A 27674-nucleotide genomic window follows, 5' to 3' on the forward strand; every position below is an offset into this window, starting at 1 on the left:
GTATCGTCTCCAATTAGCATTTTGGCATGTAAATCCAAGGAGCCTGAACAGTCAATTGCAAGGGCGGTGACAGACGTGGGTGTGCGAGCTTCAGAACATTCAGGCCAATACAGTCGCGGTCGCGGATCGAAGGCCTGAGATAGGGAATCTCTACAACGTCCCAGAGAGGCTCACCAGCTGACTCACCGTCCGTAGACTCAGACTCGCAGCATACAGGACAGACGAGAACTGCAAGTTGAGTCCATGCATGTCACTGAGACACCCGCCACCCGCGATACTATTCCCGATCGTCCGTGCGATCGCTGATGGCCCTCCAAGTACTACTTATGGGCGTTCGTACCATGGATACAGGGGTCATCAAATCGTATTACTCTACTTTTGCATTGCGGTACAGATCTACAGCTACATACGTGTACAATACACCCTTAGACGCTACCTGGGTTCACAGGCATCACAACATCAAACACCCCTGTCCCTGTGAGGTTGAGTCGTCCCATTACGATATTGCCAGACGGCGTTGTTAAGTCATCGAAGTCACCATGCAGAGTGGCATCGGACAAGAATGCAGCGGTTGTTTCATAAGACGCTTTGAGCAAAGGCGAAGGGCTAGTTGAGATGCCTTTGCGATTGAAAGGCTTGTACCCGCCCTCAAACGTCTAGTGGACAGTTAGGACCGATGCGAGGATGTAACGCCGGAACTAGACGTACCATATAATCAGCGATGAGCTCTAGGTGGCGTTGATCAACGTCAATCTTGTACACGGCGAACACTCCGCCAATCTCGCGAAGTATGACAGCCCTAGCCGCCTCCACGCCATATGCGCACAAGATAGCATAGATATCGTTCGAGTAAATTCCGTCTTCTTCGATCATCGGGGCCGGCTCCGCGCAGGCAAAACGCCACAGTCCGGGGATGTTCGATCCGTTGGTTGTCAGCTATGCAAGCGGAATGAATCAGCGAGCGTGGTTCAAGGATTACGAATAATCACGCACGGTGTAGACAGAGCCCTCCTCCGGTGTGTCGTCTTTGGACTTGAAGCAGTCAGTAATGCCGGGGATCTCACGTATTACTGTCTTGACGCAAGTTCTTTCCACTATCCCGACAAGGAGAAGTTTTGGCATTGAGGAGCCGAACTACAATCACCGTTAGCCTGCAGCTTACGGTAATCATTGCGGATAGCACGTACCTGTAGTCCAATGGCGCAGCTAGCGCCGTTGAAGGAGAAGGACGTGGCGCTCGGCATGTTCGCCATGAACAATTCCTCGACCTTTGCAACCTCGTCTCCGAGACGCCTCCGGGCCTGTGCCTGTTCCATGTCTTCGTCCACGTCCGAGTCTTCGTCATCATCCTCTCCGGCTGAGGCGAATGCTGCCTCAATATCAGCGTCATCGTATTCGCCCAGAGCGACAGCTTCTTCGTCATCGTCCTCATCATCCTCATACGTGGCTTGCTCTTTTGCTTGCCGTTGCCTTTTAGCAGCTGTAGCGTCCCCGTCTCCTACTTCACTGGCCTCATCATCGTCCTTGCGCGCCCGGCGATTGCCAGTCTCATCTGCGTCTTCCTCTCCCGCCTCTCCTTGACCGGAAGGAGCGGTGTCGCGGACTGCAGTGCCTTTCCCAAGTTCCTTCATCTGGTTCTTCAGGTCTGCATCAAGCTTCTTCATCTCCGCCTGCAGCTCCTTCTTCAGTAGGAGAGGGAACTTCGTGCCAAAGGACATCAATATCTCCGACGGCTCGACGTCATATTCCGCCTGGTACTGAGCCTCAGGGTAGAAGGCCAATTCGATGGTGAAGTCTTTGCTTCGAGCACTACCGTTGACTGCCAGGCGTTCCTTGACAACCACTCTGTCGACTACGTGAGAGAGTGCTAATCGAGTGGCCTTCTTGCAGAACATATCTATGTCCGAGGGAGGGACATCTGCACGGACTTTCATCGTCATCGAAGGAGTTTTCGGTTTCTGGGATGCCGTCATCACAATTTCACGGAGACGCGGAATACCAAGGGTGACATTCGCGGCACCATGACCTGCTTAGTGATCAGCAGGTGTTAACAGGCGAGTACAAAGCTCGTACCAGCGAAATGGAAAGTATTGAGCGTCATCTGAGTGGAAGGTTCGCCAACTCTAGACACGTCGTCAGCGTCGGTCTCATGGGCGATGGCGCTGTACCACATACCCTTGTGAGGCGAGTAGACCCACTGCTTCTCCAGGTTCGACCAAGCTGCGCATGTACTTCACCTTCATCAGCAACTTGAAGTGTTTCACACTGAGCGGCGTCTTGCGACGACGGATCGGCAGAGCTTCATCCTTATCCTTCTTCTTGAGCAATTCGTGAGGGTTCTTCTTCGCGTACTCTTCAACCTTCTCGGCGAATTTCTCGGACGTACTACCGAGGTACCGAGTGGGGTTGTATATGGAGAGCGCCGGCTTGTACTTATCGCGCTGCGTTCGATCTTTACACTTGAGCACCTTCTTCATGTAAGCCTCGGCCTCCTCAGAGACATACTCCTGTAGCTCCTTGGGCTTGTAGCGTTGGACGAAAGTCTGCCGGTTCCGCGCGATGAATTCAAATTGAAGCAAGTGTTTCTGTTTCGTGACATCCAGCGCGTCTCCACCGTAGTGGAACTGGTAGATGGAAGAGTCACTGCCTCGTACGGTGTTGTCGTAGTGGATGCGGATGCCCTCCAGATGTTTGATGAGACAGCGCTGCAAGTACCCCGATCGCGATGTCTTGACCGCAGTGTCGATAAGACCCTCTCGCCCAGCCATACAATGGAAGAAGAATTCCTGCGGTTTCACGCCCGTCAAGAAGCGACTCGCAACGTAGCCACCGGCGATGGCCTTCGTCTCGAACGGCTTGAACGATGGGAGGGTCTTGCCGCTGACCATAACAGGCACGCGGCGGCCTTCGAGCTCCTGCTGGCCCAGCGCGCAGGAAATCTGCTGCGCGTTGACCGCGCTCCCTTTGGCTCCCGAAAGTGTCATCGCTTGCATATGGTTGTGGGGGAATTGCCGGAGTAGACCATGAGGCATGACCGCGTCCGCGATGGATTTGGTGAGCTTGTTCAGCTTGCCCTTTACGGACATATCCAGGCCTGCCATCTTGCTGTCATCTCTCAGCACGTCCTCGAGCAAAGAGCGAAGGATGGTAGGTTTCTCCTCTGCTGAGGCGTCGGCCAACGAGGGGAAATTGTCCATCGCGCCCTCTGTCCCGAGCGTCGCGCCCTTCCGAATGATATCCGCACGGCGGGCGTTACCGTCCGGCGTGAGGGCGAGGTCATCCATACGGCATGTGAAAGCTCGATGCTGGAGGAACTTCGTGAACAGACGGCTCAATACGCCAAGTAGGGTACCGGCGACATCAGCTCCGTACAGCTCGTACACGGAGTGGACCATGCCGTAATCGGAGGCACCAAAAGCGGACTTGTCCAGGACACCGCAGAGCAGCTCGCCGTCCATGAAGATGACCTTGTCTTCCTGGGAATCCTTCCCCCAGAGATGACCCGGGACCTTGGCAGATGCGTGTAGGTTAAGACCTTCGTAGTCTGACGGGGTGACGTTCTTTAGCACAGTGGATATCTGAACAGCAGCGGACCCATCAGCCAAAGTGAACACCATACAGAGCGACACCTTACGATTTGCTTGCCCGTCCAAAGCGGCTTTGGCTTCCAAATGGCTGGAGGAACGGTTACCAAACGGCCACTGATGTGGCCGGCGCTGCCTTCCGGGCGGATCGCGCCATAGAGCAGCTGGAAGTATTCCTCACGACTGAAGAATGTATCCTGCGCAGTCATCCACACGCCGGCAACGACATGGTCCTGGATCAGCCCTCGCAGTGGCTTGCCGGACGTCGGTACAAGATACTGATTATCCGTGTTGGCGATGCCAGACGCCTCTGCGCGGGCTACCTGATTTTCTGCAGAAACAGAGTCAGCAACGGCGAGACCTGCCGAAGGAAGCATACTCACGAGGGAAGTGGATGTTCATCTCTGATGTGCCCTGTCAGCGGAGCGCTCAGCAAGTAAGAAGGGCAACAACTGACCATCGCCATCGAAATCGGCTACAAGGACCGAAACACGGGTCATCAGAAATAAGGTTGGACTACCAGCGGAATCATCGTACCGTTGTAGGAATTACTGTTCCAGAAAAAGGTTAGCTAAGATCCAGGGACGGGATCATCGACGCAGACATACCAGTTCGCGTAATGCATCCGGATCGTCTTCTCCCCGTGCAACACCCTAGCCTTGTGACACATCATACTAGGTTTGTGCAGAGTTGGTTGTCGGTTGAGAATCAGCATATCTCCGTCGCGCAAATGGCGATACACTTTCTTGTTGACGGCCGGCGTACGCGTGAACAGTCCGGTACGACTCGTGGATCCATGATTACCCTCCTGCGGCGTTAGAAGTTGGTTCGCGATGGCGGTGCGCTGTTCAACACTCAATTTATCCTGTGGTGTCCAGTGCTGTCAGTATGCCGTCAAGAGACCAGGAGCAGCGAGACGTACAAGGAACTGTAGATGTCCATCCTCGTATTCAACCATAGTTGCGCCGGGGTATCCATGCGGACCAGTAATGACCAGCTGTCGGAGCTCATGGAAGTTCACAGGCGTGACAGGCTCCGGGAAAGTAAGTTTACGCGCAAACACCGGAGGGATGCCGATCTCATTAGGCTCGATGTTGACGTCGGGGGAGATGACTGAACGAGCAGCGTAGTTGACTCGCTTACCCTAAGAGAGCACATAATTATGAGCCGACCGGATGGAACGGGGGGCAATACAACCATACCATCATGTGCTTGCGGAACAACCCCTCTTTCTTCTCCAGGCCTTGCTTGACACCGGCCGGAGGTAGCTTACCCTGTCTCACGGGCGCAGGGTTCTTGCTACTGTCGATGAAGCTGTTCACGTCTACCTGCAGCTGAATAAGCGTATCAAGCAGACTCTGCAGTATCCTCCGCTGCGCAGTCTCGTCGACGTCGTTCTCCGGGCTCTTCACGCTCGCCTTCTTCAGGCTCTCTGTGAGGTCCCTCAGCCTGTACGACGTGTTCAGTACCTTAGCTAACAGCTCGTTTTGCGGGTGTTCGAACAGTATGTCCGCCATCTTCGCTGGTGGCCGGAAGCGCGTCGGGCTGACGGGGAGGACCTCGAGGAAGAACATGTCCGCATTCGCGAGCGAGAGCTTGTTGACAGTCATGGGGGCGAAGGGGCCGTGCCGCCCGTAGAGCAGGGAGCATATGACGGGCTCGTTCGCAAACAGGCGGCGCAGGTGCGCGCGACACTCCTCGGCAGGCATGACACGCTCGTTGCGTCCCCGCTTGGACTTCGCCTTCCCACTTGCTGACTTTGCGGTGCCAGCATGGACATCGTCCATATTTTGGTCTTCGTCGGCATCGGAAAGAACATCCTCACCCTCGGGTTCCTGTTCAGGTTCCGACTCTTCAGACGAACTGCCGTCAGGACTCGCACTCCGCGGCTGCGGCTGCCGCCGATGGGCTGCTGCTTTTCCCTTCTGTTGATCGAGTAATACGTTTGGTCGCGTCAAGCGCAGGAAGGCATGCTGCTGCTTGTGCTTGGTCGTAAGGTCGTACTCGATGATTTTGGTGTACCCCTCCTTCCGGAAGGTGTAGGCAAAACTGTTCGACGGTGAGACTGACACAAAGTCGCAACGAACAAGACGCAATACGCACGCTCCGCAATTGGGGTTTTGGCACTTCTTGAGCATGGTAGCTTTGAGGAACTCGTCTATGAGATCCTTGCGTGCCTGGTATACGAGACCGTCCTTGTACGAGTCGCGCTTGCTACCCGACGCAGTCGCAAGGTGGACAGCCACATATGTGTTGATCCTTTGCTCGAAAGCATGGTCGCTCTCCACATTATCTTCTTCCTCTCCCGGGATGTCCTTCGCCTTACGGCTGGATTTGGTCGCGACGTGAATATCGTCAAGCGTCTGCGCGGCTATGAGTAGTCCATGTTCCAGCAGTCGGAGCTTGGCTGCGTATTTACAGAGCTGGCATCTTCATGAGAGAACGACAAGGGCATCAAACATACTTGTTACTTACAACTTTCCGGGACACCTTGAACCTATGGCAGAACAAGCAACACCCACGGAGCAGATGGTACATGTTTGCCATAAAAAGCGGATGAAAGACGGGTGCAGGAAGCTCGATGTGTCCGAAATGGCCCGGGCAAGTGAAGTAGGTGAGGTGACATGTTGAACAGCTACGCGAGCCGTTAGTACCAGAGGCGAATATCGTACACTTCCTTCACGCACATGTCCTGCTTGTCGCTGGGCCCAAGCGCAGGATCATAAAGACCACCAATGTTTGGCCGGTTGAGATCATCGAGAAGCACGGGGTTGACGATTTGCTTGACCGAGATGCGTCGCACGTCCTCGGTGGTCAGGAACGAGAAGGAGATGCTGGTCACCGTCGTCGGATAGGACCGCGAGATATTCATCTTGTAAGGGAGCCCACGCGTGCAGCAGACCAGACGGCGAGCAGAGACCAGACGCGCCGAGGACGCAGCGGTCGCGGAGAAGCAGTTGCAGACACGATCGACCGGCTGAGCGAAATTGTTGACCGTAGACGCCCAGAATTTCTGACATACGGGCAACACACGGGGATACCACGTGGACGCGGATCACTCACGGAGATCGAGTCCCACCTACACGATCTCCCCGCCGTCGCGGAAGTGCAGGAACGAGTCACCGGAGGCTCTCACTCAGTGCATAACAGCCTAACAGCTCGTTGAGCTAACTGCAGCGATCAAGTCCAAATGCAACGAATAATAAATGGTATGTGGGGTGTGTATGGTCGTAGCCTAAGACAATGTACTCCTCTTTCCGCCGGCGACGCGCTTTGCCGTGCTCCTTTTCTGCGCATCTGCTACCAGCTCTCCAATAAGCTTGTTGTAGGTCTCCGAGTCTTGCTTCAACGCATCTCGCGTCTGGAGCAAGTGTGTGAGCATGGTGGAGACCTGCATCGTGTGCGATTGTAGGTCTGTCAGGTATCTTTCCAGTGAAGCAATCGGTTGCAACGTCAGTTTGTCTATGGAAGAGCTATCAGCTTGCGAGAAGACAAGACAAAAGGTATACTGACTTGGATTGAGTTCCAGCAACTGATTCAATCTGCGTTCGTCTAGCTCTGGCCGTGGGCCAAGGCGAAGCTGCGTAGACACCGACTGGGCTGACATCGACGCCGCGTTTGGCAGACTGGTCACTGGCGTCCCCGGCCGTGATCCAACACGCGAGCTGCTTTGTGAGGCCACAGTCTTCTGCACCGGTGCTGTACGGGGCCCGGGAGGTGCGGACATGGGTCGCGTCGTGATCTCCAGCGTCGGCAGCTTGCCGTTCGCCTTTGGCAGGACCTCGTCAAGGTTGACGGGGATGCCTAATGATATGAGGTGTCGTCTCCTTATTCGCGAGCGTGTCCAATTGACAGGCTGCACCGTGGGAGGGGCATTTGGTAACAGCAGCTTATACAGCTGGCGACTGGAGTAGTCTGTGACCTGAGACACGGAAGGATGATGGCTTAAGGTGATACTTACCTCTCCGGAGTGATAAGTGTCTGGTTCAGTCCGCCCGTTTGTCGGATGTCTTCGTCGGTCAGTTGCGACTCGTCAATGGACGCCCATAACGGCGCGAGTATATGGTCGACGTGTTCTTGCAGCTCTCGTCTGGATGGTAGCGGGCGCAAGCGCAGAGGCTCCCAATCGGAAGCATACGTCGATGGACCAGATATCCGCACCTCCTCCCCAAAGGCTACGTCCTCTTCGAATGTGGGACCCTCGCCCAGATCCTGTGCCTCCCCGAAGTCTCCAAAATCCCCGAAATCGTCGTCACCGTCAGTGCCAGAGGTGGCTATCGTCTCTGCAGGCGTCCCGAATTCGTCAAAATCGTCAAAGCCATCCGCGGATGGGCCGGACGAGAAAGCGGCCGCAATAGGTTTTGGCGCCAGGGGTGAGGGATCGGGGGTGCCCCAGACCGCGCCAAAGGGATCTTCTTCCATGGGGGCCGGGTAAGGGTGCCAGAAATATTACAGACGAGGGAGGTACTGTGACGGGAGGTCGGGCGAGGAGATGCGAGGGTGGTGGCTTGACGACTGAGTCTGCAGCAGCTTCAGCGCACGATCGCATCACGCGTCTGCCGCCGGCGCGCTTGCTCTGATCGACTCCTCCGGTCCGTACTCAACGTCAAACCACTCATTTTTTATTCTTGCAAGACCATGTCGCGCGCCGAACATACATTCCTCTTTACATCGTCTAATGCCAAACGCCCGACAACAGCGCGCAAGGTGCACATCCGCCGGTTGATCGATATCTTGCAGCTTTCTCTCCAGCGGCAGGACTACGATCGCGCCCGGCGGGCATGGACCATCCTCATACGATGCAAGGAAATAAACTGGAAGGACATGTGGAAGACAGCGATTGCCCTCCTAGCCGACGCCGGGGACGACGATCTCGAGGAGAACGACCAGCGCATCGCGTTCCTGAGTGTAGTGATCAGGCAGCATCCCGACGAAGTGAGTCCTTCGAACGAGTCCTTCGGAGAGACGCCCTAAATTTGCCTCGCAGAGAGAAATGATATTGAAAGAGCTTGTCCTCCGACTCATACAGACGGGAAAATACAGGCGAGCCTTGGATGAGCTGGACTTGTATCTGCCGCTATTCCCCTTTCACGACAACCCTGTGATGCATACGTACGCCGGCCTACTTGCTTTGTACCTCTCTCAACCCGCGCAAGCCTCAGAAGGCGGCACACAACAGGGTCCGCCCAGTCTAGTCGTGATATCATCAGAATGTTGTTCCTCACCGATCCCGTCGATAACTAGGACAGCAATGGAATGCAGGCCTCATCAGCGCTGCTCGGGCACACTTTGAACGCGCAAGATGGATCGACCCCGGCAACACCATCGCGAACGCTTTCCTGGAGCAGGTGCGTCTCTGACTATCGAACAAAACACTGTTGTCTGATCGATTATTATGTATAGCTGCCCAACATCACACGGATAACAGACCCCCGACAGGGTCCCGAGTCTGACGACGAGGGCGAAGACAGAAGCATGGAAGTTGACGATATGAGCCAGCGGCGGAAGCGCGTCAAGACTTGAGCATTGGAATGGCTACGACACGACACAAGATATACATGTGCACTACAGGACAGCGGCACGATTGGGGGAACGCGTTAACTTCGTACGGGATGGCGACAAGTACATGCTCCTAGTGCCACGAATCATCAACCACGATCGTCACCGCCCGCTAGCTGTCCGCATCGGAGTCGGAGTCCATGTTTATGGTCGGCATCGGCTCGTCCTCGTCGTCCTCGTCCATCGGCGCTGACCCCTGCATCTGCGGTCGTACCTCAGAGGGGACAGACGCTGTCGATGGCTGTATCACGGGCGTGAAGGGAGCTGACGTCGTACTTGTTTCTGTAGGCAGCGTAGGATGCGACGGGACCGGAAGACCCTGTGCATGTAATGTATCGGTCTGTTGTTGACTAGAGGAGGCCGTATTGTGCGCAGTGGATGTTTCCGGGACCATCTGTGCCGGACCTGTCGATGAGTAGGACGCGATGAACTGCGCTGAGTTCGTAGCGACAGATGGAATCTGAGGGGGCTGTCGAACAGGCGTCGGCGACTGCCCTTGGGTAGCAGTGTTCTTGAGAAGATCGGTGCGCCCCACAGCGGGCAATATCGTATGCGCTGCGACTTGGGTAAAGCGTGCCGGTCCCGGTGGCGTTGCGAAATTTTGTGTAGTCGATGGTAGCGTCGATAGAGTTTCCTCCGCAGTTGCCAGCCCCATAGCCTTGCGCATCTCCGCCTCCTCGTCGCCTTCTTCCTCGCGAAACAGGGAGAGCATCTCTACGTGAGGCAGCGATCGCACTAGCGGCGGTACGCGTGGGTGCAGGAGAAGATCGACGTCCCGCATGATGTCTGCGCCATCCTATACCGTGCCGCGCATTGGTCAAATGAACTGGAGACCGAGGCCATGGCGCGGGACTCACCGTGTCGTGCTGGCCGGGGGACATGCCCGAGACGACCAGTCCGAGGCTCTTGCTCAACACGTTGCTAGTGCCTGATGCCTGCTCGATGCACACCGCTCTGACCTTCTCGTGCACCTTACCATGTAAGGAGAGGTCTGCGGACACGAGTGCGGGCTGCATCTGCGGGAGGGAGACGTAGACTGCCAAGAGCACCCGGGACAAGAGGGAGTGCACTGCCGGAGGGAGTTGTGAATTTCGGAGTACCAACCGAATGACTGCATGGGTGTATGTTAGCCCTCCTGCGCGTGCTGGGGAAAGAGTAATTATCACCATCTATGGACGTAAGGAGGACGTTTCCATCCGTTTCGCTGGTGCAGACGACGTCTGCTGCTACGTTGAAGACTTCGTCACCTTCGTACCCACGAGCCCTCTTCTTTCCCTTGCGGTTCTTTGACTTTGAAGCACCGACACCTGCATCCTGTTGCCCTTGAGACTTCGTCGAGAGAAGAACTGATGGTGCAGGTGCAACGGCTCTCGCCAACCTCGAGGATGTGATGGTGTCATGCAAATGGGGACACGCTGTGAGCAACGCATGAGTCGCCTTCAGGAAACTGAGACGTTCGGACCTAAGCGACGCATCTCAGCCAAGAGCCTACAGATGAAATGTGGCTCACTCACGGTGTGCGCTGTTGCTCTAGGTGGAACGCAAGGTGTGAGGCGAGCTGCGGCAGGTAAGGCAGCAGATGCCGATGTACGCTGGGGATGCATTCTGTAAGCGGCTCTTCCCTGACGAAATACACACAAGGCTGACCTCTCCGCAACGCTTTGCAATAATTCGCATGCCAGAGTCCAGATTGAAGGAATGACCGCCAACTCCATTGCGCGCGTCGACAGGTCAATGTGTCCTTCTGCTCCCTAAATCGCTGTGAGTGCTGGTCATCGACGGATACGAATGCAAGGCTCGGACCTTCTGTTCCGGCGTGCACCTCAGCATTGCCAGACATAACTTAACGAGTGGGCCAACAGGGACAGCCACCGGTCTCGACGTCGGGGCGCTGGCAAATCTCAGCCGAAGATAGCTTCCGAGGTCGCGATAAAACTCACTGGAGTATGTCGCACATGATGCGTACCGCAGCTCGCAGACGATCCAGATTGAGGGGAATCGCCACGACTGGGTCTTCGCTGCTGAGAGGGGGAGCAGTCTGCCCGTGAGCCGCAGGCTGGAACGTCTTCCGCATGCAGGCAAGTGCGTTCCACGCAAACCCCAAGGTGTCGTCGAGTGACTTGCGCCATACGTTCGCAGCACCGACCTTTCCGCCGGTGACGTGCAGTATTGAATAGAGTTGTGAGGCGGCAGTTGTCAGCGGGGCTGGCGTTGGCCTTGGTGTTGAGCCGTTCAGATAATTAAGAGCTGCCGACGAGAGAGATAGATGCAGGCTCCTATGCAAGGTCGGGAATAGAGGCACTAAGTGCGTCAAGGTGTTCAAGGCGAGTAGCTGTAGGTAATGAGGCTTGGTCCTAATGCAGCAATGGAATTGCGTACGCACCTTGATATCTGCATCAGTGTGTTTGTCTGCCAATGGGATGAGTGCGGCACTGAATTTTGGGACGTTCGGGAGGCATATTTGTCGCTGGAACTCTGCAACGTCCATTGCGCTTGAGAATATGCGTCGGAGCAAACGGATGGCCGCCTTAAGGCTCGTTACAGGCTCGTCTTTCTTGATACATCATATTCGTAAGAACAACTTCGAGGTACAGAATCGGACACACGGACTGAGAGTAACGGAAGTGCAACGCCAATCCAACTGGTCGCGTACTCCATCATGAGGCTCCTCGAGTGAATGGATGTCTGCAACGCAAGGCAGAGACCACTCCATCGTGCGCCGGGGTCACGAGAGTGTATGAGGGAGTTGACGCGTGTGCACCATTTCTGAGTGTGCGGGGACGGGACGAAGTGCTGGGCAGAGATGGTTTCGAGGACATATGGGAGGTGCAGCACCGCAGACGCGTCTGAAGCGAGTTGCAGCTGCAGGAGGCCCTTGAGTGGGTGTACGCTTTCCATGCTGGCTCGTGAAGAGTGGCGACCACGTAGCCTGAGGGGCCTCACGACAGCTGAAGCAGTAGAGTTCCTATGCGGCGAAGGACACTTCAGCCACCGGCGCAGAAAAGATTCTCAAAATGTGAGCAGTTCTCCGGCGTCCAAGAGATCGCCCGAGTATCGTGATCAGTCTTGAGTTACCGGTAAGTGACCGGACAAGCGCGACCCCGACGTCGAACCGCCGGCTGTGTTGTTCCCGACTAAGTACATCCCATTGCGCTGGCCCCATTGCTCACTCGACGCTAGCATAACTGGTAGCGAGGTCGCGCCAAACATGTCATTTGACGCGCTTGACCCTTCTGTGCAGGAGCAACTACGGCTAGGAGCGTTTGAGGTACGGTAGTCATGGCACACTAGATGGATGGCCACTTAAACTCGATACTCGACGTGTGTTCAGGGGAAGTTCGACGTAAAGGACTTCGTGGGGTCAATATCAGAGAAACTCATCACACAATCCAAAGCCGATGCTGGACGTATGTGTTATTCACTGAGAACGCGCTTCAGATTCTCACTACCTCCAGCATTCGACCCAAAGCCTTTCATCCGGACGTTTGAAGCCGCTGTGGACAAGCTCATAGCAGTGAGGAAGGATGTGCAAGCGAAGACGGAGCAGATGGAAAAGATTGTCAGGACGACCGAGCGAGAGTACTCCCGCAAGATGACCGATCTCAATAAGGGATTCGAGGTGTGTGCCACGTCTTAGATTCTCCGCTTACTTAGCTTACAGGGGGACAGTCTGTAGGCCAAACGTTCTCTGGCATGGAAACTAAGATGAACGAAGTCGGGCGCACTGCGATCAGGATCGGTGAGGCAGCTTTATTTCAGACCCAAATGTTCCATCCTTACGATCCCCAGGTGAACAGCTGGAAGCCGTACATCAGCAACGACAGCGTGCTCAAGCGGCTTATGACCTCATTGACTTCTACAACCAATTCTCAAGGGATGACACTTCGCAGCTTGACGTCATGAAGAAAGAGGGCAAAGAGGGCAGACGGAAGGTTGCCGTCCTCCTGAGGCGATTGAACATCGTTGCGAAAGAAGTAGACCTACCGCATGCTGACAAGGTATATGGTTCCCCGTTCAATTGAGGCATGCTACTTTCTAACACGACTTCCTAGACAAGGGAAAGTATTGATAGGTACTGCGAGAAGTTTGAGAAGGACATGCTCCATCTGTTCGATCGTGCATATCGCAAAGGAGACCCCAAGATGATGCATGTATGTGATAACCTCACTTACAGACGTGTAAAGCCGTGTCCTGACGCTGACCTCTGTTCAGCACTGCGCCCAAACGTTACTCGACTTCAATGGCGGTGCATCGTGCGTACAGGTGTACGTGAATCAACACGACTTCTTCATCAACCGAGTACGAGAAAGTAGCCAAATGGAGGAGGGACTGTAAGTTTGCACCTACGAAGACTCCGAATTCTGCGATCTACATACTGACAAACGAGCAGATGGGCCGCTCTGCCGGAACCGGACTCAAGCCCACCTACCGATGAGTCAGGGCTGCACGAGCTGTTTGGTGAGATTCGCGCGACCGTCGGCCAGGAGGCACAGATCGTGCAGGCAGTCTTTCCCAATCCTCCCTTCGTCATGCAAGTCTTCTTGCAGCGCGTCTTTGCGCAAATCGTACGTAGTCCAAGTCCAGCGCAATCGCGTGTCGATCCTCACTCGTCTGTAGATTCAACAATACATGGAACAGCTGCTCAACAGAGGGAACAACATAACCGACCTCTCATTCCTTCGGATTCTTAAACTCATCCATCAACAGACATCCCAGCTCGTCGAAGACCTCAAAGCTTACGAGGTGACCTCCGTCATCCCCCGCTCCCCCACCGACCCAGGAGATTTCAACCGGATGTTGAACTCAGCGGCGGCAGCGGCTGTAGGCACTGCGGCGACCGTCAGCACCATGCTCGAGACGGCCATGGAGGAGCTGTTCGTCCCATACACGGAGGGGCAGCGCTATCTCGAGCGGGAGAGCAAGAGTCTGTCTGAGCTGTACGCGGGTTACCTGGCTGTTTTCACGCGATACCATGCAAGCACCCATTCCGTGATTCCCACTGAACGACTGAGCTAACATTGGCTCCTTGTATAGGCAAGAGTCAACAAGGGCGCAAAGAGCTCAGTATTCGACCGTGTGGTAAACCAGCTCGGAACAACCGGTGGTGCTACCGCGTCGTCAACAGCCGCCGCCGTTTTCTCTCGCTTCGGTAACCTCGCAGGTGGTGGCGACCGCAATCAGGCGAAGGCTGAACCGGAGGAACCTCTTCGAGACGAAGATGGACAGGTCAGCGTTCAGGTCGCAGAGCGCATGTTGAAGTGGCACGCGGAGGCAATCGGGCGTTGCGTGGAGCTGACTCCGTCGAGCGACGTGTACGTGCGACGTTCATCCTGAAGGACGGTCGAGCTGATGCACGCCGCAGGCCCAAGCATGTCTTCGCATTGCTCAGGGTACTCTCGGCAGCTATCGGTACTGCGTACATCGAGACTGCTTTGGAGACGTGAGTATCTCAGTCGGTCAAGTCGTTTGCACTGACTGATTTGGCCTAGTGCCCACGGCCGTATAGATCCCTCCGACACCAAGACTGAACCCTCCCTTCAAGCACTCACCGTCCTCCACGAGGTCGACTTGATTTGCCACCTTTGGCAACACTACGTCAGCATGGCCCTACTTCCTCTCGCGAGCAGCTCCGTTACCGTGCGACGGGAGATGGTCGTTTTCAACAACCAGTCCGTCAGTAGAATCGAGGGTGCTGCCAACCATGTCATGCAACGCCTTGCAGATGGTCAGTTGCTCGTATCCAACTTCAAACCTGAAACTGATTGTTGTGTGCGGGTGGCCGTGTAGCACTCATCAACTGGCTGTCCGCGCAGCTGACGAAGCAGAAGAAGACGGACTTCAAGCCGAGAAACGACGACCTGTCGTTCGCAAGGGTAAACACCGAGCCGTGCGTCGCGTGCTGCGACACGCTGGAGAAAGTGCGCGACGCGACCAAAGCCAATCTGAGCGGCAAGAACCTCGAGGTCTTCCTCACCGAGGTCGGGATCGCGTTCCACAGGTATGGTTTCCGCTCATTATGCTGGAGCGCCATTGCCGACGGGCCCCATACAGTCTGCTGCTCGACCATCTCAAGAAGTTCCCCGTCAGCGCGACCGGTGGTCTGATGCTCGCGAAGTACGTCCCCGCCTCTGTCATGATGCGAACTGATACGATGCTTCCCTCGCAGGGATCTGAAGTCCTACCAGGACATCATCAGCTCGTTCTCCATACCCTCATTGACGGAGCGTTTCGAGTTCATCCGTCAGCTCGGCAACGTCTTCCTCGTCCGGCCGGACATCCTCCGCTCATACATCACCGAGGGCTACCTCGGCCGCATCGACTCCTCTTTGCTGCGCCCATATCTTGCGCAGCGCAGCGACTGGGGCCAGGCCGAGAAGGGCTTCAACGACAGCTCCGAGGATGGCGAGGGATCAGGAGGCAAGGGTCTCAAAGACAGGCTGGGCATGGGCCGTCTGAGCATGATCATGAAGGACTTGGAGCCGCTCAGGGACATGAGCATCCGCGACATGAATATGCCCGCCATGCCTGCGCTCCCCAGCTCACTCGCCTCGAACTTCTCGGCCGCGAACTTCTCGAGCTCGATCACATCCAGATTCACCGGGTAAAGGGGTATAATGTGTGCTACTGTTACTTACAGTGAGATGCTGTCCGTCTGTCACTACATGGGACCTGACGCTGTGCTATACCCTGTGTGTATGCGTCAAGTGTCAAGAATAATCATAACTTATGAAACAAACGAAAAGTCGTTCTGACGTAGCTAATGGCTAAGGGAAGGGTGCGGCTAGCAATGTGAATCCCTCCACGGAGGGGAAAACCTATGGACAATACAAGAGCGACACGGTGCCGTGGAGGAAGACACTCTTGTACATCAGACATCTACATCTGGACACGGAGCGGAGCTCACATTACAAGCAGGAAGAAAGGGTGATGGTGGCACCGTACCCAATACATCCCTGTCGCAACAGAAGACGACTGAGGGCAAGATCTGAACCACAAAAACAGAATATGAGTATCAAACAAGACCAGCTCGTGCCTTGACACCGAAGTGGAAGGGAGAATGAGCCGGTTCGGGAGGAACTCAGAATCTGCGACGACAGTGTCTTGAGTTGGGCCGCACGGTGACCTTGACGCATGGATGATGACGTACCACATGTCGTCCTCGTCTATTGCGCGTACCCGTGGTAGCCGTTGTGTGCCATCGGCGCCGCCGTCTCGGGCCTGGCGATGCCATACGGGTGCGCAGATGCGTAGTTGCCCGGCACGTCCGCGAACTGCGTCTGGTAATGCGCGTTCGTGAAGTTGTTCTCATAGGCACCTGTCTGGCCGCTGTACTGGTACGACCCCTCCTGGTACTGGTACGGTCCCTCTTGGTGGCGAGCGGCGGCGATAGCGGTACCCTTGGCGTATTCAACGATCGAGTCGCGCGTCTGGGTATCATCGAAGGCAGACGGCATGCCGAAGTGGGTAGAGCGGTCGGGATATGCGTCGTCAGCCACCGCCTGGAGTGTACCATGGCCGAGCTCGCTGGCTGGGGGCGAATCCGAGTAGTCAGCCGGGGGCCTGATGTTCTTGTCGAAGTATTGGTCCTCTTCGTCGTTGAGATGGGACCGACGGCTCCGGATGATCTTTTGGACGATGGCAATAATGATCAGCACGCCGATGATGCCGACCACGCTGAACACGCCTGCAACAGCGGATTTGTTGGAAAAGAAGCTATGCCGCAATGTGAGTACTGAGACGATCATATGCCATAAATATTCTCACCCGTTTGAAGATGATGCTGAACTTCCGGTGGAGGCAGCGCCCGCTACGCTGACAGTAGAGGATGCGCTCGTTCTAGCAATGCCCTCGGTCGCGACGGATTTGTAGCTAGCTGTAGTCATCTGGGTGGAGGTGGCAAAGAAGGGCGTTTTCGACGTGGACGAAGAGCTGAGAGTAGAAGATGTGGTGGACGACCTGTCTGAGCTGTCAGGACGCGACGTGACGCGTACATTGAGGACTCACGAAGAGGACGATGAAGACGAGGACGAGGACGACGAGGACGACGAAGAGCTCGAGGATGAGGTACTCTCTACAGAGGACGAGGACGAGGACGACGCGACGTCAGAGGTAGACGAAGAGGTAGCGCTGCTGGACACATCCTGAGAAGAGGAGGACGAGGTCGGCGGGGCATCCGAGGAAGACGACGGAGCAGAGTCTGTGGCCGAGCTGACTGACGTCGTCTCGCTGGTACTGGTGGCAGGCGCAGAAGAAACATCCGAGGTCGAGGAAGACGTGGGGGTCGGGAGGACCACGGAGTCGGTGGGTGCGGTAGTAGTCGAGGTTTGGGCGTTGACAAGCGTGAAGTGGGACAAAAGGATGGCAAGAGAAAGGAGCGTGAGGATGCGAGCAGGGCTCGCTGGGCACCGCATGACGGAGAGCGGGCGGGGGGGAGGAGGACGGCGGCGACGGTGGCCGGGTGAGGGTAGACGAACAAGAACGAGTGAAACCAAAGTCAAGCCAGATGAAGCGACCAGAAAGCGACCGCCGTCACCGGCACCCCGCCGCCACCAGCCGCTTGTTGATCCGTGTTACTCCCGCTCACAACCTGTTGTTACCCCGGCCCATCCACGATGCTACTGTACACTGTGATCACTTCCGAGAGAGATATCGACCCGCGAACGCCTGTGATCTCTCCTCCAAGCCCTTGCTCTCAAGCTCGACCGTGCACTGTCCGAGTTCACCCGTCTCGATGAGATGTGCTATCCGTTCGGCATTCGGTGCATCCCGCCATGTCCATCGCTCCTCCAGGCCCGCAACGAGCTCACGCTTCTCCTAGGCATCGTCTCAGCGACATGTAGCCGTCTGTTTCAATAGCTCATGCCCACCTCGTCACGCAACCTTGTGTGCCATACCGACGGCACATCCACCGCGAGCAACTTGTGTGCACCTAGGTAGTACCACGCGGCATCCTGACGGTCTACAATGAGAACGTGTACCCCAGGGGTGCATCACAACACTGACCTGTCCCATGGTTCTTATAAACAACTGGAATATGGCATCGATTGGTCGTTCAGTACCGGTTGTAAGGTACGTCTTGACATTTGCATTCACAGTCACGTTGCCCCAGCTGATCAGGTATGTTGATGTCGGGCCTTCTAGGACCACTGGGTGACATACGAAGGCCATGTCTCGGTAGACATGGATCTGCATGCTCGGTGCTCCCAACGATTCCAGACTGTATACATCATTAGCCGTCACCAAGTCTGACCCTGACTTATATATGTCGGCGCACCTCTCAATACGGAGCATCTGTGATCTTGCGTGAGTGTTGCAAAGGATTGATTTCAACTGTTCCACATTACCGTCTCGTCATCCAGTGACAATTGCACTCCCAGCGAGGCATAGCTGACCGGCCCTCGAGGTCGAAGGGCTGTCGCTGGTGGGTGTCTGTACTCCAGATACCAACCAATTTCCATCGTGACAGGACCGGCGGGTTGCGTGTCACTTGCATCCTTAGTCGGATCATCAACGCCATCGCCCAAACCTCCGAGTCCATTCATCTGCTTGGGTTGACGTTGGATCCTGACGACCCGTCCACCCTTCGAGTTGTGTCTAGATGACCTAGAAGGACCACAGTGGGCAACCTTGACGGGATGCTCTTCAGACCCGGGCTTTTGCTCAGCAACCTCAAGTTTCGTCGGGTTTGTTGACACTGTGCCTCTCCATGACGACGCTGTGCCTCCTCGTCTTGCTGGTGGGATCTCCTCCGTGATTTTTGGACTCCGTTTCCTCGAGGGGGCACTCTGATTCGAAGCATCTGACAATACCAATGTCCGCCGCGGCAGCGGCGTGCTTGGCTTGGAAACTAAACGAATCTTTTTAGAGTCAAACGAGTTATTGTTTTCGCTGAGACCACTGACCCTCAGGAACAACATGGACATCCTCGCTCATCGAGGACTCCGCGCCTACATCCGTCAGCTGCAAACTGTCCCAGGACTCGCCACTAGAGCTTTCTGAGTTGCCACCGTTGCTACGGCGGTGATCAGCCTGCTCGGACTGATGCGACCGCCCTGCGTGCACCGCCGTCCCCGCGACCTGCTCAAGAGGCTCAACTCGACTCGGATGGGAAGATCGCCGCCCTGCGCTCACCCTGCGCTCGTCGATGAGGTCACGGACGACATCCCGCATCAGCCGCAGCTTCTTCACGGCAGCGTCCCGGGCCCTGGTCGCCCTGGCGAGTTCCGGCTGGCTCTGTTCAAGGCGCGCGCAAAGCTCCTCGTTCCGCGTCTCCATAGCTTGGAGGCGCAGTAACATGGAGGATCGCTCCGCCTCTAGTTCCGCCACCCTCGTCCTCATCGACGCCGCGTCCCCGTTCGCCTTCGCTACGTTTACAGACAAGTCCTGACTGATCCGAGAGATCGTAGACACTGCTGCGGCCAACTACACGGAGAGTCCGTCATCATCGACTCAACGGACAACCGACCAGCGAAGTATACCTCGTCCCGCACTGCGCGTAGCCCAGACTCAGCCATGGTACTACAAGGAGACGTGGAGGACAGTATCGGGGGTGCAGCGCAACGGATTGCGCGAGTACTCTATATCAGTCCGAAAGCATTCGCCGCCGATCGCCTGAGTCTCGACTTAACCTTGGAGCCCCTTCGCTCACTGAATGCCATTGACAATGTGATAGCGCGGTGCGGGTGCGCCGGATTACATTGACACCACCCAACATCGCGGGAGCATGGCGCGCGCCGATCTGAGATCGTATCACATCCGGCCCAGTCTGTAGGCTGGCCTGTCCTTTCCGGTCACCCTTGGGCCACCCTCCTGACTGCCTTCCGCGTCCGGACATGGCTGCGGCTGCCTCGCGGGGCCTCCTCGTCGACGTGCACACACATGTGTACCTCCCCCGCTATGTCTCCTTCCTGCGTTCCCGCACCGCAGTTCCCCGTGTCTTCTCGAGGAGCATCCCCGAGGGCGGCACGGAGGAGAGGCTGCTCATCCTCGATGCTGAGCCGAGCGGCGGTCGTCCCATGGGACCGCAGGTGCGTTCGCGAAGCAGCGTGTAGCGCATCTATCCGGTCTGAATGAAACGCGTGCAGTACTATGAACGGGACCTGAAGCTCAAATTCATGGAGAAGCATGGGATCGATATATCCATCGTGAGGCTGGTATTAGGGCCAATCACATCTATTTCTCTATCGTACTGAACTTCCCGTTCACAGCTCCGCGAACCCATGGCTGGATTTCCTGCCTGCGACCGCGGCGCATCAACTAGCAAACGAGCTAAACGATGACCTCGAGACGTACTGCTCTACATCCGCGAACGTGAGGAGCAGCTCGCTCAAGCAACTCTACGGCTTTGGCCTCCTGCCCCTCGTGCCGGAAGTGACGACGACCTCCCTGCTCGAGACCGTGCGGCAGATCTCTGCTCTCCCTCACTTGAAGGGTATCATCATGGGCTCGCGCGGACTCGGCAAGGGCTTGGACGACGACGCGCTCGAGCCGGTCTGGGCGGCGCTCGAGAAAGCAGGACTCGTCGTTTTCCTCCATCCGCACTACGGTGTCGACGGCAAGGAATGGGGAGACAAGGAGAACGGCCACGTTCTACCCCTCGCGCTGGGCTTCCCCTTCGAGACCACCATCGTGAGTCCCCTGGTACAACCTCGCTCGAGACGCATCGACTGACATGTACGACAGGCTGTTACGCGCCTCATTCTATCAGGTGTCTTAGACCGCTACCCCAACCTCCGCATGCTCCTCGCCCACTCCGGCGGCGCGCTCCCCCAGCTCTCCTCCCGTCTGGCCTCCTGCATCGACCACGACCCCGTCGTCGCCTCGCGCCTCAAGCACGACGCCCGCTTCTACCTCGGCAAGCTCTACTTCGACGCCGTCGCGTACGGGTCCGAGGAGCTCGGCTTCGTCAGTGACGTTATCGGCCGCGCAGACAAGTTCACGCAGAACGGCTCCTCCGCCGGGGCTTCGGCAGGTGCAGGCGTCGAGCAGAGGAGGTTGGGGAGCAGGCGAATGATGTTCGGGACCGACCACCCGTTCTTCCCGCCCCTGAAGGAGACCGACAAGTGGAAGAGTGTGCTCGAAAACTTGGAGGCTATCGAAGGTGTGTATGGATGGAGCGAGGAGGATAAGGCGGGCGTGAGAGGAGGAAATGCGCTCGCGTTGTTCGGGCTGCAGAACGCATAACCAGGCGAGGGGGGTGTTCCGCACGCATACTGCTACATTGTGATATCTAGAAGCATAAACAAGTACTCTACAATCTATTGATGTCTACACTGCTGTGGCTTCTCCGCCCTTCGGCATTTGAATCTTCAGGCTGAAATCGATATGCTGCACGGATTGGTGGACACTGCTGGTGCTGAGGATGTCGATGTCTGTCGCAATGTCTGTTTCAGCATTGCGCTATCGCCGTTGATGTCAGGACTACTCACCGTTGACCGCTCTCTCTTGCAGATTCGCCTCTGTGATATTCCCGCTGCTCTCAAACAGGAAGTTGCGCTTCCCCGCCCACTTCTCTTTTAGCTTTTTCGCGACGGCGACGAGTTGCCGTCCCTCTATGTTGTCCAGCATGATGATGTCAGCACCCGCGTCGATAGCCTCGTCAGCCTCCCCCTCCGAGCCAACTTCCACCTCGAGAAGCAAGCTGAAGCCGCCGACCTTGCGCGCGGCTTGAACCGCTGCCGTGATCGAGCCTGCTCCCAAGCATCAGGTCTGGGGTTAGATCAAAATGTACGGGCGCGCACACACCTGACGACCAGATGTGGTTGTCCTTGAGCATGATCATGCTGGACAGGTCATGGCGGTGGGGATCAATCCCGCCCACGAGCATGCCGTACTTCTCCACGAGCCGGAAGCCGGGCGTCGTCTTGCGCGTCCCCGCGATGATGCCCTTGTATCCGTACCCCCGCGCGAGGTCCAGCACGCGCTTCGATCTGACGGACAGTGAACCCGGCGTGAGCATGTTTTCTTCAATGACAGCACGGTAAGCGGCGCGTACGTACTGGGTGGCGATCCCGCTGCACCGGGCGAGCATGTTCAGCGCGACGCGCTCGCCGAGGAGAATATGCCGGGCCTTCCCCCGGACTGTGGCGACGTGCTTGACGGGATGGAACGTCTCGCCCTCCTGCATGTGCCATTCCACCCTGCACGCGCGTCAGCGATCTTCACCAAGGCGGACACGACTCGTGGATCGGCGTGGACACTCACTGGCAGCCGACCTGCGCGAACACTTCAGTGAAGAACGGCGCACCGGCGAGGACCGCGATCTGCTTGCCCTTGCCGAAGAGGAAGGCCTCGCGCTGATCCTCGCCCACCACATAGCCGCCGTAGTCGAAGGAGGGCGTGTCTTCCGCGAGCCAAGCGGTCACTTGGGGCTTCCAGCTTGGCGGGAGAAGATGCTCGTACTTGTGGTCGGCCATGCTGCAGCAGTCGAGGGCAGCCTTGCTAGGACACTGGGCGAAGAGGGTGAGCTGCTAGGGCCCATTCTCAGTCTGTCAGGATTAAGTCAGCCGTTCGCGCCATCGGCGTCGCATCGCAGGCTGACTAGGACTGGGAATTTGACATTTGTTTGTCAATCTACTAGTAGAGCTTGAGCTTAAACAACTCGCCGGCGCCACGCCTATACAGCTCACTGAGTCGCCGTACTTAAATGATGCTCAAAAGCCATGCAATCGTACGCACACGGTCGATATCCATCAGAGATGGTCCTAGAGGACGAGCACAGAAAAGAATCGTCGGCATGCGCAAACATCCCACCGGAAAACAGCCACCAGCGGGCGGCCGCAAGCAACACGAATCAAACTATGCTGGCATACGCGACCTGTGTACTTGATACAGATTGCTACACTGACCAGTATACACAGATGTCGTCCATCATACCGCACCGCAAGAGTGTCCATAGAGACAGAACAACAGGCGCTTTTATCATGGTCCTAGACATTGGCACAAAATAATACCCACAATCTATACGAATAGGAGCGCGTGTTATTCTAGAGTGTCCAGTAGTCACAAAACGAGAAGCCCAAGAGTAACGCTAGTGGGGAGGTGAAGTCCATGTTTGTCTACTCCGTTTAAGCAAGGGCGACACCCAGGAGGGCGAGGAGACCGAAGACTCCGGTCTGGACGTTGAGGCCAGGCGCGGCGTTCGTGGAAGAAGAGCTGCCGCTTGCAGAGGAAGCAGAGGTGCCCGCAGAGGAGTCAGTGCCGCTGGCAGACCTGTAGACACCGTTGAGCCTGTATACGCATCAGACTGATGAACGAATACTTACGAGTCAGTGGCCGAGGAGCCAGGGGCGGTGACCGACACAGAGCCAGAAGACGACGCCGAGCTGGACGCAGTGGAGGCACCGCTGGTGAAGGTGCTCGAAGAGCTCTGAGTAATGGTGAAGTCCTCCGACTGAGCGAGGATGGCGTTCAGATCGTTCGAGTCCTGGACGAAGTTGACGCGGTAGCCGCTGCCGGCGACCCAGCCACCGCTGGGCGGATTCACGGTGACGCTGCCGTCGCTGGTGACGACAAGGGCGTCAAGAACCTCTGTGTAGGCAGGGTAACTGTTCTACAGAAAATATGGATGTGAGATACTGGGGACGAGCGGAGAAAAGAGTTCAAGTTGCCTAAACTCACCTGATTGTTGAGAACAACCGTGAAGTTGCTCCTGTCCGTAGACACAGAGGACCAAGTGACCGCGTTCGGGCCGCTGGTAGTCCAGCCGGTGCTGTTGGAGGGCTGGGTGACGGAGAGGGCGGCGGCGGAGGCGGCGAAGGCAAGGAGGCTGGCGACGGCGAACATGGTATGTAGCGTTTGAGAGAGCGTTACTGAGGGGTTGTGAAGACGGGGTTAAAGGACCGTAGAATAGAGAAGGTAGGGAACGGATTCTCTGCTGGGAATTAGGGGACAGAGCTGGGAGACGACGTGCACTGTCCTCGCCTTTTGAGCCTGGCGCTCGCAGGTCCAATCTCGACCGCTCCCTCGGTGACAGCACGGCGTCTCCTGCCCGTTTTCAGGCTGTTTCACACGGCGCCGGTCTATCCCGCCCACGTCCGGCGGGCTCGACATCCCGTCGCTCGCCCCGAAATGCTCTCTCATGCAGGAGGCTGGTAACATCCTAGCAGATTACCCGAGGGCGAGCAGGACAGCATTGTCGACAAGTGGCCGCGCACTCCGGCATGCCCTTTCCAGGCATCGACGATTTCAGGGCCGGTGGCGCACGACTTGATTAAGCTTGGCGAAGCAATTTCCGGCATTATTGAGCAAGGCGGCCAGCGGCACCCATGGAGGGCCCCTGGAATGGCTCATGACGCAGAACTGGCCAAGGAGGATCGATTGTTCGCTTCCCAATTCGTGACCAAAAGCGCGATACCCAGTTGGGGCGACCGTCCAAGGGGATGGAAGATGTCCATCTCGATCAACATCGAGCCATAAAGCGATGTGGTCTGGGTCGAGACCATGACTGGAACAGTCGACGTGCGGAACTCCAAGTTGGGCAGTCGTCATCATGTGTCTGCATGTTCCCCTGTCGTACATCTGTCATCATCCGGCGTGAGGACACAATACAGCACTATGGAATACAATGACACGCAACATGTAGACAGTCCCAGTGATCATGCCGACAGTCTTCGCAACATCGCCTCCGCGTCCATCCACAAGTCTTTCTGGCCCCAAATGCTGACCACAGCGGTTATGATCATCCAGCAAGTTGGTTCCAGAGGTGACGATTCAACAGGAGACGTGTCCCCTGAAGAGCCGGCGATCTCTCGTCTCGTTTCCTCTATGAGGGATATGCATGCGCGCGCGAGACTCCGCAACAGGCTTGTCTCGTCTGCCGAGACGTAGTCCTCCACACGGGAGAGGAGCGTGAACATCCAGCGAGAGTGCGCCTCCGTTACGAGGTGCGGCGAGGGTGCCGCATCTCGCTCGAGACGCAGATTGATCCAATGGGTAAAGTACATCAATAGATGTAACGCGTACCGCTAGACAAGAATCAGTTACCCGATGCAAACATGCATGTACCACGACTTACGTGGTCTATTCGGTGCATCAGGGTTGGAGTTGGCTCCGGTGGATGGAGAGCGTTTAACGAGGAGCTACTTGCGAAGGCGTTACTGCCAGAAGACTCTTCCAGGCGATCCGGTGGTGCGGGCGTGCCAGAGGGAGTGGGGAGTGATGCCGTAGCGTTGAGAGCACTAGTGAGTTCGACGCCGTCGGTCGTGACCCTCCACATCTCGCTGCTCGACGTGGAAAAGACGCGTCCGTCCTCGAGAGAGTAGCTGAGATGTTGCGAAGACTCTGCGTCATCAGAATAGGCGAGCGTGTCCACGCTGTAACCTTGAGAGCGGCCTTTCCAATTCCTGTTGTTCTTGGGCTGCTTTGGCTTCTTGGGCGGGTCCCATACAGATGCGGGCTGGCCCGTCAGGAAGGCCCACCACAGGTCTCTCTCTCGCATGTCCGGCAGAAGCTTACGTGAAGAGCTAGGTGCACGGGCGCCCACTGTGGGCTGCATAGAGTTCTACAGATATGTGTGAGCATTTCGTGCTATCGAAAGAGGGAAGCAACATGCCTTGCGGAAGTTCTTGAATCGCCTTATAAAGACATCTCGCCATTCCTCGGACGGTAACAGAGGGTGGTCCGGGTCCATGGCGTCAACACTAGGTTCTCTTTGTTCTTCCTTGATCTCGTAGGGGTTTGCTACTCTCGTTATGTGTGGACGCATGCGCGCGTCACGTCTAACGCACAACTCGTCAGATGCATTCCGGAGCATACAATCGTTGAGCAGACTCACCGAACTGTGAACAAGTACTGCAGCCCATCCTCAGGTACACCATTGAAGTTGGCCGGGAGGTTCGCAACGGGCAACACTTGTCTTCCAAGGGAGGGCTCGTCGTCCTCATCCGAGATGTCTGCTTCTTGGTACTTTCTTTTGGGAGCAGCCGACAGTGCAAACATACTGTACCTTGAACGTGATCGGACTGGCTGAAGGGGTGAGGCCGGTGAGGGAGCGAAGAGTCCTCAGACGGCAATTGCGCCAGGTCGATGACTGCCGCAACTCGCTTATGGGCGTCTGTTTAGAGCTTTGATCTCGAGCGCTTGTGGCTGTCTGCCTCGACTCCCGAGGAGGAACCACAATCGACTTCAATATTCATCTGCATTTCTGTCGCGCAGGTCGATCTTATCACCCATTCACGCGCCAGTCTCCCTGGCCTCTATACAGCCAAGATGGCAGAGGACGAGGACATCGGTCTCGAGACGCTCCAAGCCCAAGTCGACATGTCTCTGGCATTCACCCAGAACCTAGTCTCGTCCTGGTTGAAGCCCACCGAGGGCAAACTGCCCTCGTCAAAGTCTCGTGGCAACGAAGAAAAAGATCTAGCAGAGTACATGCGAAGACCTCCACGGTACGTCACCTACCCGCTCGCAGAGATATCTCTGGTACGACTTAGCATAGTACAGGTTAGGCGTCGGTGCTGCCGTCCCAGAGTCGACGAGTCTGCTTAGCCGCGACAGTGCGCGCTTGAAGAGCAAGCTCACCGCGTCCGCGGGAAAGAAACGTGCACGCGAGGAGGATGTACCTGCGGCCACCCTGCCCTCGGACGACGAAGAGGAGAGTCGGGCGAGTGTTATCAAGAAGAAGGCGAAGGTAGATCCCTTCGCGCCCAAAGACAAGGGCAAAAGGCGCGTTCTGGACACCCCGAAGGCACTCAACGAACACCCGAGCTTCCAGAGGCTCAATGGTGATAGGGACGGTGACAAGGACACAAATGCTGCAACGACCGTGCCTCCTGAGACGCCTTTTCGCGAGGGCCAGGGCGAGCACAATTCTGGGACGCCGACCGCACCGCTATCTTCGAAGAAGAAAAAGAAAAAGAAGGACCGTCACTCGGTCAGCCAACTCGTCATCGAACGACCAAAGCTGCCCCACAATACGCAGTCGTCCGAGCAACCCACGGCTCTTACCCATGACTCCGCCGCTGACACTCCAGGGAGTCTTGGAACGTCCTCGAAACCCGTACCACCTGCGGAGCGCGCAAAATCTCGTAAGTCACCTTGGCCTGATCGTACGTGTAGTATGCTAACGAACATGCAGCTGCCACAGTGCCGTCATCACCGACGAGGCCACCAATGAGCCACAAAGGACGACTATCACCATCTCCTACCGCACCACCTCCCACATCCACAACGTCGTCACCGTCTAAGTCCGCACACACGCCCAAGACTCCCCTCCTGAATCTCCTTGGACCTCCCCAGGAGGCGGAGGCCACCCCAGCGTCACCGTCGAAGAAGAAGCGGAGGAGAAAGAAGAAAAAGAAGAAAGCGGTCGCGCAAGAGGAGCAGGTTCCTGTCGAAGAGGGTGATTCTGATGGGTCAGAGTGAACCTTGGTACCCTAGCCGCTGTATTGCCCTAGTCCCATGCGCCGCCATGTGTATATGAGTGCTCATTCAAAGTGCATTGCGTTTGCAGCATGTTCCGCAGCTAAACGGCGCCTCTGTCCTACGACAGAGGTCATGAAGTCATTATACGAGTAATGTGCTACAGTACAA

General features: G+C 56.4%; 12 protein-coding genes across 12 annotated transcripts; 4 read left to right on the plus strand and 8 right to left on the minus strand.

Moving 5' to 3' along the window:
• Positions 1-313: 313 nt before the first annotated feature.
• Positions 314-6562, minus strand: C8Q71DRAFT_801105 (beta and beta-prime subunits of DNA dependent RNA-polymerase). The gene is made up of 16 exons (XM_047925947.1): positions 6272-6562; positions 6060-6219; positions 5688-6007; positions 4787-5633; positions 4507-4728; positions 4193-4449; positions 4122-4135; positions 4042-4059; positions 3968-3988; positions 3635-3915; positions 2176-3578; positions 2074-2123; positions 1188-2026; positions 994-1134; positions 709-936; positions 314-656 (listed from the first exon to the last, which is right to left on the minus strand). The coding sequence occupies exons 1-16, from the start codon at positions 6454-6456 to the stop codon at positions 426-428; spliced, it is 5217 nt and encodes a 1738-aa protein (XP_047784895.1). The 5' UTR covers positions 6457-6562; the 3' UTR covers positions 314-425.
• A 166-nt stretch (positions 6563-6728) lies between these two features.
• On the minus strand, positions 6729-8114 carry C8Q71DRAFT_29473 (uncharacterized protein). Its single transcript, XM_047917611.1, has 3 exons — positions 7546-8114; positions 7098-7489; positions 6729-7046 (listed from the first exon to the last, which is right to left on the minus strand). Exons 1-3 carry the CDS (start codon positions 8004-8006, stop codon positions 6820-6822), a joined length of 1080 nt encoding a protein of 359 aa, XP_047784896.1. The 5' UTR covers positions 8007-8114; the 3' UTR covers positions 6729-6819.
• C8Q71DRAFT_29459 (uncharacterized protein) lies at positions 8115-9181 on the plus strand. The gene is made up of 4 exons (XM_047917610.1): positions 8115-8519; positions 8572-8764; positions 8829-8932; positions 8988-9181. Exons 1-4 carry the CDS (start codon positions 8223-8225, stop codon positions 9105-9107), a joined length of 714 nt encoding a protein of 237 aa, XP_047784897.1. The 5' UTR covers positions 8115-8222; the 3' UTR covers positions 9108-9181.
• A 74-nt stretch (positions 9182-9255) lies between these two features.
• Positions 9256-12041, minus strand: C8Q71DRAFT_697133 (rRNA processing/ribosome biogenesis-domain-containing protein; the record flags this gene model as incomplete). Its single annotated transcript, XM_047919948.1, has 10 exons — positions 9256-9537; positions 9706-9929; positions 9997-10254; positions 10310-10605; positions 10658-10735; positions 10791-10894; positions 10947-11034; positions 11084-11475; positions 11527-11697; positions 11754-12041. The coding sequence occupies 10 exons, from the start codon at positions 12039-12041 to the stop codon at positions 9256-9258; spliced, it is 2181 nt and encodes a 726-aa protein (XP_047784898.1).
• Positions 12042-12269: 228 nt separating this feature from the next.
• C8Q71DRAFT_29526 (exocyst complex component Sec10) lies at positions 12270-15804 on the plus strand. The gene is made up of 15 exons (XM_047917614.1): positions 12270-12411; positions 12475-12550; positions 12599-12762; positions 12813-12882; positions 12933-13141; positions 13196-13294; positions 13356-13474; positions 13534-13708; positions 13761-14117; positions 14178-14455; positions 14506-14583; positions 14633-14868; positions 14931-15141; positions 15195-15257; positions 15310-15804. The coding sequence occupies exons 1-15, from the start codon at positions 12352-12354 to the stop codon at positions 15746-15748; spliced, it is 2634 nt and encodes an 877-aa protein (XP_047784899.1). The 5' UTR covers positions 12270-12351; the 3' UTR covers positions 15749-15804.
• Positions 15805-16306: 502 nt separating this feature from the next.
• Positions 16307-17554, minus strand: C8Q71DRAFT_852601 (uncharacterized protein; the record flags this gene model as incomplete). Its single annotated transcript, XM_047926840.1, has 3 exons — positions 16307-16856; positions 16908-17099; positions 17148-17554. The coding sequence occupies 3 exons, from the start codon at positions 17552-17554 to the stop codon at positions 16307-16309; spliced, it is 1149 nt and encodes a 382-aa protein (XP_047784900.1).
• Positions 17555-17680: 126 nt separating this feature from the next.
• Positions 17681-19795, minus strand: C8Q71DRAFT_29537 (uncharacterized protein). Its single transcript, XM_047917615.1, has 8 exons — positions 19622-19795; positions 19275-19565; positions 19046-19220; positions 18488-18990; positions 18418-18434; positions 18147-18360; positions 18011-18094; positions 17681-17957 (listed from the first exon to the last, which is right to left on the minus strand). Exons 1-8 carry the CDS (start codon positions 19655-19657, stop codon positions 17775-17777), a joined length of 1503 nt encoding a protein of 500 aa, XP_047784901.1. The 5' UTR covers positions 19658-19795; the 3' UTR covers positions 17681-17774.
• Positions 19726-21542, plus strand: C8Q71DRAFT_29655 (amidohydrolase 2). The gene is made up of 4 exons (XM_047917626.1): positions 19726-20170; positions 20228-20292; positions 20351-20771; positions 20826-21542. Exons 1-4 carry the CDS (start codon positions 19976-19978, stop codon positions 21324-21326), a joined length of 1182 nt encoding a protein of 393 aa, XP_047784902.1. The 5' UTR covers positions 19726-19975; the 3' UTR covers positions 21327-21542.
• C8Q71DRAFT_29591 (Quinolinate phosphoribosyl transferase) lies at positions 21369-22708 on the minus strand. The gene is made up of 5 exons (XM_047917620.1): positions 22347-22708; positions 22142-22282; positions 21888-22072; positions 21572-21832; positions 21369-21514 (listed from the first exon to the last, which is right to left on the minus strand). The coding sequence occupies exons 1-5, from the start codon at positions 22556-22558 to the stop codon at positions 21411-21413; spliced, it is 903 nt and encodes a 300-aa protein (XP_047784903.1). The 5' UTR covers positions 22559-22708; the 3' UTR covers positions 21369-21410.
• Positions 22709-23123: 415 nt separating this feature from the next.
• Positions 23124-24304, minus strand: C8Q71DRAFT_29568 (uncharacterized protein). Its single transcript, XM_047917618.1, has 3 exons — positions 23763-24304; positions 23408-23694; positions 23124-23354 (listed from the first exon to the last, which is right to left on the minus strand). The coding sequence occupies exons 1-3, from the start codon at positions 23925-23927 to the stop codon at positions 23210-23212; spliced, it is 597 nt and encodes a 198-aa protein (XP_047784904.1). The 5' UTR covers positions 23928-24304; the 3' UTR covers positions 23124-23209.
• A 435-nt stretch (positions 24305-24739) lies between these two features.
• On the minus strand, positions 24740-26081 carry C8Q71DRAFT_793689 (uncharacterized protein; the record flags this gene model as incomplete). The annotated part of the gene is made up of 4 exons (XM_047925493.1): positions 24740-25108; positions 25159-25644; positions 25696-25861; positions 25918-26081. The coding sequence occupies 4 exons, from the start codon at positions 26079-26081 to the stop codon at positions 24740-24742; spliced, it is 1185 nt and encodes a 394-aa protein (XP_047784905.1).
• Positions 26082-26351: 270 nt separating this feature from the next.
• C8Q71DRAFT_719700 (uncharacterized protein) lies at positions 26352-27506 on the plus strand (the record flags this gene model as incomplete). The annotated part of the gene is made up of 3 exons (XM_047921314.1): positions 26352-26530; positions 26586-27169; positions 27229-27506. 3 exons carry the CDS (start codon positions 26352-26354, stop codon positions 27504-27506), a joined length of 1041 nt encoding a protein of 346 aa, XP_047784906.1.
• Positions 27507-27674: the final 168 nt, after the last annotated feature.

This window comes from Rhodofomes roseus, assembly GCF_022264815.1.
Source record: "Rhodofomes roseus strain CIRM-BRFM 1785 chromosome Unknown C8Q71scaffold_1, whole genome shotgun sequence".
Classification (NCBI taxonomy): Eukaryota; Fungi; Basidiomycota; class Agaricomycetes; order Polyporales; family Fomitopsidaceae; genus Rhodofomes; species Rhodofomes roseus.